This window comes from Octopus bimaculoides, chromosome 6 (assembly GCF_001194135.2).
Source record: "Octopus bimaculoides isolate UCB-OBI-ISO-001 chromosome 6, ASM119413v2, whole genome shotgun sequence".
NCBI lineage: Eukaryota > Metazoa > Mollusca > Cephalopoda > Octopoda > Octopodidae > Octopus > Octopus bimaculoides.
In genome coordinates, this window is record NC_068986.1 from 22,714,571 (window position 1) to 22,724,055 (window position 9,485).

General features: G+C 34.7%; 1 protein-coding gene across 3 annotated transcripts in view; it reads left to right on the plus strand.

The window, feature by feature from the left end:
• The window catches only part of LOC106883192 (E3 ubiquitin-protein ligase Su(dx)), a 152,256-nt gene extending 143,172 nt beyond the window's left edge, over positions 1-9,084 (plus strand). For all 3 annotated transcript variants that reach the window (XM_052968641.1, XM_052968642.1, XM_052968643.1), the window contains 7 exons: positions 1,186-1,345; positions 2,902-3,035; positions 3,791-3,931; positions 5,206-5,326; positions 5,960-6,064; positions 6,555-6,651; positions 6,900-9,084. In XM_052968641.1, coding sequence (XP_052824601.1) covers positions 1,186-1,345; positions 2,902-3,035; positions 3,791-3,931; positions 5,206-5,326; positions 5,960-6,064; positions 6,555-6,651; positions 6,900-7,072 — 931 coding nt within the window. In that variant the 3' untranslated portion in view covers positions 7,073-9,084. The remainder of the gene's footprint in view (positions 1-1,185; positions 1,346-2,901; positions 3,036-3,790; positions 3,932-5,205; positions 5,327-5,959; positions 6,065-6,554; positions 6,652-6,899) is intronic.
• The last annotated feature ends 401 nt before the right edge of the window (positions 9,085-9,485 follow it).

Genomic DNA, 9,485 nt, shown 5'->3' on the forward strand with positions numbered 1-9,485 from the left:
CTCTCTCTCTCTCTCCTTTTATTTTTAAACTGAGATCACATTATCTAATATGCCATTCCTTTTGCAAGATAATAAAGTAATTTTTTTTGTGGGGGGGGGGGGTTGGCTGCTATTTGTAGTAGGTCAAGAATCCACACCGAGAATCACTTGTTGGCTTGCCTTGTCACTAATAATGGTGTCTTCAATGAATTTTTGTTGATATTTATTTCTATCTTGCCCAACTTGATTTCTTCCTTCTTCTTAATAGTTTTCATAAACATTATATTTGTTTGATAGTTGGTGCAGGCATGTCTGCATGGTTAAGAACTTTAATTCCAATCCACACGGTTTTGGGTTCAGTTCTCGTTGACACCTTGAGCCCCAGGTTGACTAAACTTTGTGTGCAGATTTAGTAAATAGTAACTGAAAGAAATCTGTCGTGTGTGTTATACAAGTAGTGTTCTTTGTTTCCAGACTTTTGTAAAAACATGTCAGGCCATGGGGAAATATTGGTGATAAGAAGGGCCTCTAGCTGTGGAAAATCTGCCTCATCAAATTCTATCCAACACATGTGAGCATGGATAAGTGGATGATAAAATAATGATGATGATCATCCTGCTTTCTGTGCTGTTATGGATTACATGGGTTGTCAAACTTCAAGTTGGTTCTTTTTTAAAGTTACTGCCTTCCTGCTTATGGTTGGAGGAACACGTTATATTTCAGTTATAGTTTCTTTTGATGGAGACCCTTCCTAACACTAACCATTTTACAGAGTGTACTTGGTGTATTTTATTGTGGTACTAGCACCAGAGAGGTTGTCATGTTCTTAACAAGACCAAAAAAAAAAAATAATAAAGCTACATGAAGATTAATTGGAATCTTTTATCATATAAATTTTAATAAAGTAATTAAATAATCTAGAAGTTATTTCAATTTATTATTACAATTACCCATCACCATAATTTAAGCTGATAACAAATGGTTACCGTCAGCTTGTAAAAGCTCTGAGGACTAACGCAATACCAATTGAAAAGAAATAAAAATAAATGTTTTTATAAAGGATTGAGAAAAATAGACAACAGTAGAACAAATATTGCAAAACTTCACTAATTTTTTTTTTTTTTTGTTAAACTGTCTATTGTAAAAGCATTTATTTCAATTGAGTTTTTATTTCAATGTGGTTCCTTTCTTTTTCACTTTTCACAGGGAATGGTTTTTTCATCTTTCTCATGAAGTCCTTAACCCAATGTACTGCCTTTTTGAATATGCAAGCACAAAGAATTATAGTCTCCAAATCAACCCAGCCTCAAGTGTGAATCCTGATCATTTATTATATTTTAAGTTCATTGGTCGGTTCATCGCTATGGTAAGTTAATGACAGAAGTTGATCCACACCTAGTTAAATGCTGTCTGTTAGACTTCGATTATTTACAATAGAGCTTAGTTTCTAGGCATACCTTGTTTCGAAAACGATTCACTTATAATTCATTAAAACCATCTTACTTGATATAACTCACTGGTATCTAAGTGTATGTTCACCATATTTAATGTGGTGAGCATAACTTTGAGACTGTTATGTCAGTGTTATAAAGATCCCAAAGACTATGTAACTAATCCAAACAAAGACAAGGGAGACAATTAAAAAAAAATGTTTTTGATGAATTGATACCGTTGCTATTATGTTAAACTGTCGTATGTCCAAATTTAACCAAATGTTTTTATCCCAATATTTATTTTTGCTTTTGGTCAAACTATCGTATCTCCAGCTGCTTCAGATGCCAAGATATCAAAGCATAGTACAGCGGTTTTGTTATGGAATGGAGAAAATAGTTTTACATTTTCTGAAAAAAAGCAACGTTTTGGACCCCCGACTCTTTTGCATCTTATATGCCTTGTAGATGCACACAAATTACATGCTTGTTTGACCTGCTAACCCAAAGGCAATGCTTTCTACTATAGACACAAAGCCTGTTGTTTTATGGGAGGGGGAATAATCGATTACATCACCCCCCTCCCCATATTGCTCACCTGGTACTTTATTGTATCGAAAGGATGAAAAGCAAAGTTGACTTTCGTAGTATTTCGTCCCAGAACTTAGGGAGCCAGAAGTAATACTGCTTAGCCCTTTGTTCGATGAACCAGCAGTTCTTTCAGCTTGCTACCTGTACTAACTCAAAGACAGTGAGTTCATATCTTGGCACTGGCATCAACCATGCTTGAATGGTGCTTTTTACATGTCATAATGAAGTGCAACATTGTCCAATTTCTGTAGCATTGCAAGATCCTAATATGTCTCTTACTATCTAACCCATGTTCGCATTTGAAATCTTGTATAAATACATTTATGATACATAGGTGTCTCTATGCTGTCTAAACTGGTTATAAGTTTAATATTATTAAACTGTAAATACCTATATTTTCTCTACTTTGTCCAAAGAAGATGGGACAGTGTTTTGTAGTTTTGCAGTACTTCCCAGATTTGTTAGGTTGATGCAGTTACAATTTAACTCATAGCTTTATAAGTTGTCATAAGGAAAAGAGTGGGTTGAATGTGATTTTCAAAAATTAGCATTTCAGAAGCTGAAGATTTGGGAATGAGATTTAGTGGCTGCAATAGAGTAGAGATAACTGGAGGAGAAAAATTAGTTGTGGGGTGCTATGAATGGCTTTTGGTTCAAGTAGTAAACTGTTTGCTAGTTTAAAGGTTCAGAAAAGGTAGAGGTAACAGTAGTGACATTAAGCTTGTGACTGAGTGAAATATTTGCTAATCAATTTTGAATTGTGATCTAAAACGTCTGAGTATTTCCTTTGTTTTTTTCCCTAATGAACAGGTTTTGTAATTTGTTGTGCTTGCACTTTGAGCAAGTTCAGTAACTTGTAAGAGCTTGCTTTCTTAAACTTTCTCTCTGTTTCTCATTGTAGGCACTGTATCATGGCAAGTTTATTGACAGTGGATTTACTCTACCATTTTACAAACGGATGTTAAATAAAAAACTCACAATAAAAGATATAGAAACAATTGATCAAGAGTTCCACAATTCACTCATGTGGATCAAGTAAGTTGGTAATTTCTTTTAAAACTAGAGTTGATATTGGCACCTAAAATTAGGCTTTGGACAAGATCACTGAAATACAATTGGATCTTAGTCTGCCCTTTTTTTGCTTTTAGTATAAATTATATTTACTAAACATTATGTAAAGTTGAACATCATGTGGAAGTCAATGCAATATTCTTTTATTGTCTTATGTAGTAGTGTAATACACTAGTGTAGAACAAACAAAAGGATTTTGTCAGTATTAAAGAACAATCAAGACTATTGACCAGTTAATGCATAAATTTGAATTAATTTGATAAATAATAGAAAGCTAGTTTTATTTTATTTACTGCTCTCAACCATTGAGCTCTGGCTGTGCTGGGGTGCTGGTAGAAAAAAATGTGCATAAATTATTGCACTGTACATGTCTGATGAGGATAACTGTTATCAAGATTTTTATTTTTCCATGCTAGCAGCACAATTTTGCTTTACAAATTTAGACATTTGCATTCTATTGCTGCAAAAGTTTTCAGAACTAGATGCTCTTCTTTATACTAACCACACTACTTTGAACTTGTTAGTCAGCATAGCTGAAACATGCAGAATTATGTTCTTTGTATAAAGGTACAATGTAGCAAGGTTTGACCTCATGTAGTCAGTTTCCTAGTATCTTTATGATTCAGTGATTTTTCAAACACTGAAATAAAATGAAAAGCAGAGCAAATGTTTTGTTTGCACAAATTTCTAGCAGTGTACTTTCATTTTATGTATTTTAGAGAAAATAATATTGAAGAATGTGGTCTTGAGCTTTACTTTTGTGGAGATTTTGACATCCTTGGTAAATTGGAACAGCATGAATTGAAACCCAATGGCGCCGAATTAAGAGTTTCAGAGGAGAATAAAGATGAATATATCAGGTGAGTTATATTGATTGTCAAGGATTTCACACTAACTTCTTACTTATTATTCTGCTATTCTAGTTGATTGTGACCAGGTAATCAAGTGAGAACAGACCTAAGTTTATCAAGCTGTTGCATAATTTTGAAGACTCACATAGAGGAAGAGCTCAGAATAATTAATGTGACATTTATGCATTTGGGTTTTTTCTTTTCCCTTGAATGACTGAATTTTTTCATTGTTTTTTATCATAGTTTTATGACTTTCTTCTTCCCTATAAATAGAAAGATGAACACAAAGGGAATTACAGAGAGAAGAAAGACTGTATAACATGCTTTGTGTAGGAGTGTGAGTGAGGATAAAAAAATTGAGAAAGTAAATGATCTTTAAGTTAGTTTAACTAAGGAAATTAAAATGTAATAGAGGTAAATGGGATCATGGCAGAAGAGCTTTTGAGGAGCCACTCTTTAGCATGCATCTATAGATTGAGGCTGTGGTTTTTGTCTTGGATGAGATCTAAATGGCATATATTAGGAAAGAGTATCATTGAATTGAAAGCAATATTCTAAAAACGAGAATATTTATGGTTTATTAAGGATTAGCAGCTGATTTAGTTTAAATTTTTAAAGAGGAATCCCATCTTTTGTTGAATAATTTTGACTTTGAATTTGTGAAATTGTCAGAGAAATTTATATAATGTCACTATCAAATCATCATAGCTCTTGAGTGAGGTTGGACCCAGTAATATGAATCCACAGTGGCTGGCTATTTCCTCAACTGCTGTTCATAACCTAAAAATATTGAAGAAGGGAGTCACAATTGAAACTTAACCCCTTGCAAATCTACTATTATGCTTGTGTTCCCCATTCTATGTCAAACCTAAGCTTCTGTACTAGAGGGTGGAAACTGAAAATTACCTTATTTCATTCATTTTTGAAAATGTCTGTATGGAACTGAGTGAGAATTCGGTGCTGACAAATGCAATGTTAAATTAGGTACATTACTATAACATACCTTAATCTTGTAGGTTTCTGACTTGAAACCTCAATTACTTAAAACATATTTGATATACCTGAGGTTAATGAAATAAACCCAATCAAATACTGAGGTGAAGTGTATGTTTGACCTTTCTTGTCTTTTAGTAGTGCAACTAATAAGAATGCAGTTAGGGTATCATCTGGTAACAAGTTGATTGTTTTCCTATAGAATGTAGCAAATGTGTTTCATGCTTCTATACACATCTTTCTTTCATACTAAGGACTTTTATAACTGACATGTTATGATCTAATTTCAGTCTGATGACCAACTGGCGGTTCACTCGAGGTGTTGAGGAACAGACCAAAGCTTTCCTTGATGGGTTTAGTGAAGTGGTACCTTTGCAGTGGCTTCAGTATTTTGATGAGAGAGAATTAGAGGTTGGTTGTCTGGTATTACCTTCTTGTTTTTATACACCTTTCAGTATTGTAGGTATACTGCTATTAAAATCATTATTTTGTAGCTGGGACATTCAGGTGTTTCACTGATGTAGCTGTTCAAATGCTAATGCAGCAGTTGTGTATACTCTACAAACAAGTTTAATTATTCTACTTGTCTCAGATCAATGTTTGAGCATAAATTGATGTTGCAGTTGTTTTCATAAATACTATTATGGAGGATACAATGAATGAATTTCTGCAACTTCAAATCTTCTCTGAACCTCAATTCTAACAACCTTTGCTATGCATGTTAAACATTCGTTTCTTCAAGACAGTAGGCTGAGCATTGCAAGATCAACAAATGAGACTAACACTGATGGTTTCAAGGAAGCCAAATTAAAAACCAAAATAATAAGAATAGATTATTGATAGGGAATGTCTAATTGGAAGGCACATGGCCTAGTGTAATATTCTAGATCAATGGTGAAGACTAAACCATAGCTGATGGGTTGAGTATGCGTTAATACACGTTTGTTAATCTCTTGTCTATGTAAAATGATAAGATATTTTAGTTTCTAAACGGCTGTAAACTATTGTGATTGTTTAACATTGGTCCCTTCTCTCTATGTCTAGCTGATGTTGTGTGGGATGCAAGAAATTGATGTTGATGATTGGGAGAAGAACACAATTTACAGACACTATCAAAAGACAAGCAAACAGATTGTATGGTTCTGGAAGGTAAGTAGAAAGGATTCCATAATGAAATCTTGATCACATTTTTGTTCTTTCTTTTATACATTTTTTTTTTTCATAATGTTAATTTGCATAAAAGATAGTGCACAAATTAATAGAAGGATTGGCAGGGTATTAAGGACATCATCTCATGTATGCATGAAAGGTAACTACATTGGTATTAATATATGTGGTGCGAATATTTGATGAATACTGGGTGCAAAAGTGTTATGCACTATCAGTCGAGGACAGCTCTAGTGTAAGAATAAGGAGTCTTGAGAAAGAAAGGGTGAGCTCAGATCTCAGGGTACTGGATTTCACAGATAAGATGACAAAATATTGAGATGAATGGTGATAGGCTTCATGGCTGGCTCATACAGCTTTGCCAGTCTGTGAATACAAGAGTGGTGAGGGTGATTTCATGTTTTCTCCCTCTCCCTCTCCCCTTTTACTAATCTCCCCCATCTCTACCTCTGTTCTTCAATTATCTTTTCAGTTTGTGCGTGATCTTGATAATGAAAAGCGGACACGATTGTTGCAGTTTGTGACTGGTACCTGCCGATTACCTGTTGGTGGTTTTTCTGAATTAATGGGTAAGTTTGTCTTTCATTTTCAAATTTTGCTTATAATTTATGAGAATATTATACTTTATATATATATATATATATATATATATATAGAGTCATCCCATAAACAATGTTTTTTTTTTAATACTTCTTTTATTTTTCAAAATTAAGGTAAACAAAGTTCTTTTTTAATCTAAAATTTTCTTTTTGTTATTTGAAATTCGAATATGAAATAACAATTCTGAAATGTCTACCTTTTTATAATGCAATTTCAGGGAGCAATGGACCACAGAGGTTTTGTATTGAAAAAGTTGGCAAAGAGACTTGGTTACCACGCAGTCATACATGCTTCAACCGACTTGATCTACCACCATACAAAAGCTATGAACAACTGACAGAAAAACTGACTTATGCTATAGAAGAGACAGAAGGATTTGGTCAAGAATAGACCATTCCTTTATGTCTTGACTCCTGATTTTTCCCCCCACTTACCCCACTTCAAGGATGCAGATTTAAGTTGATAGAATCAAAAATATTTTGCCCAAACAGTTGTTTGAAAGCTTATACCCTTAATAATTGCAGCCCAATAAAAATGTTATATAATTACACATACATACATATACATATTTGTTTGTGTATCTGTGTGTATGTGTGAGTGTGTGTGTGTTTATGAATGCTATATATGTAAACATCTAGGTTGGGGGGTGGTTAGGCCACCAAGAAGAGAAAAACTTAAAAGTATTTGGTCTGAATATCACTATATTTTGTCTTTGTGTGTGTGTATCTATCTATTTATCTATCTATCTATCTATCTATCTATCTATCTATATGTTTATACATATATCTCTGTATATTTGTGCATATATGTATGTTTTGCATATATGTATATTATGTATATAAATATGTGTATATATCAATGTATGTATGTATATATATGCCTGGGAAAAGCACCACTGATGCTATATTTCTGGTAAGACAGCTTCAAGAGAAATACCTAGCCAAGGATAAACCTCTGTATCTGGCTTTCGTTGACATGGAGAAAGCCTTTGACATGGTCCCCCGATCCCTCATCTGGTGGTCAATGAGGAAACTAGGGATAGAAGAATGGTTAGTGAGAGCTGTGCGAGCCATGTACAGAGGCGCTGTCAGTAAGGTGAGGGTTGGCAATGAGTACACTGAAGAATTCCGGGTAGAGGAAGACCTCATCCCAGGTCTTCCTGGGCCTACCTCTTCCACAGGTTCCCTCAACTGCTAGGGTGTGGCACTTTTTCACACAGCTATCCTCATCCACTCTCGCCACATGACCATACCAGCGCAATCCGAGCGAGATCGTTGCCAGTGCCGCTGGACTGGCTCCTGTGCAGGTGGCATGTAAAATACACCATTTTGAGCGTGGCCATTGCCAGTACCGCCTGACAGGATTTTGTGCTGGTGGCACGTAAAAGCATCCACTACACTCTCGGAGTGGTTGGCGTTAGGAAGGGCATCCAGCTGTAGAAACTCTGCCATACCAGATTGGAGCCTGATGTGGCCATCTGGTTCACCAGTCCTCAGTCAAAACGTCCAACCCATGCTAGCATGGAAAGCGGACGTTAAACGATGATGATATATATATATATATATATGTATATGTATATATATATATATATATACATACACACACACACACACCATAGCGGTTAACAGTTTATAGGAATGGCCAGGCCACGTCATCATCATCATCATCGTCGTCTAACGTCCGCTTTCCATGCTAGCATGGGTTGGACGATTTGACTGAGGACTGGTGAAACCAGATGGCTACATCAGGCTCAAAGAATTCAAGGGGTTATGTTTTAGTGTCAAAACCTTTGATTTAAAGCAATGGGCCTGACAAAATATATATTCTGTATTACCTGGAGGCTTGCCAGAGCTCTCTCTCTCTCTCTCTGTGTCTCTCTGATGCAACTTTGGTTAAAACCAGGTGTGTATTTTGTTAGGTTAGAATTTGCATATGTGTGCTAATGTATGTAAAATCGTATAATGTATATATTCTAAAAGTATATATATGTAAGTATTATCTGATTAATACTAAATTCATTGGCTAAGGGAACAGATGTGTTTATCATATCAAGAAATGGTGGTCGTTTCTGATCAGCCAGGCATCTGAAGTGGACTGTTAATTTTTGATATAGCAGACATATCTTATAAATATATATATAGATGTGTATGTATATAATGATATGTGTATATGTATATATACATGTGAGAGTTAGTGTACATACATTTAAAGCTGTTTGTGTGTGTGCATACACATATATGTACATACATACACATATTTTTGGTTAGTTATATAGCTCTCTAAATGATTAAATGCTTCACCTAAAGAAATTAAGATGTGCCCTGTGAAACTCATTTGTGTGTCTAGCTACCTTGCATGTGTGCATATGTGTGTGTGTGTGTGTGTATATATATATATGTGTACATACGTGTAAACAATTATATAGAAAATAGCTTCCTCTTTTGCATCAAACAGAGATTTGTTGTGGAATGTAATAAATCTCATTGTATAGCTACACAGATCTCTTTGCTGTGAAAGACTTAATCATAAGACACCTGTTTATTTGTATATATATATATCTGCACACACACACAAATACTTAAACCACTTTGGTGGTAGTTCAACTGGCAATGTGCCAGCCGAAGCACAAAAACGGAACTTTCGTGGTTGTGCCCAGCCATCCTTTTACCACTCTCTTTTATTCCTTTGTCACATTTTCTGTGGAGCTAAACATTCCTCAGCTAACTGATGCCATGCCATGGATTTGGTGTACTGAGATTTCTGTTTCACATATATGTATATATATATATATATATATATATAT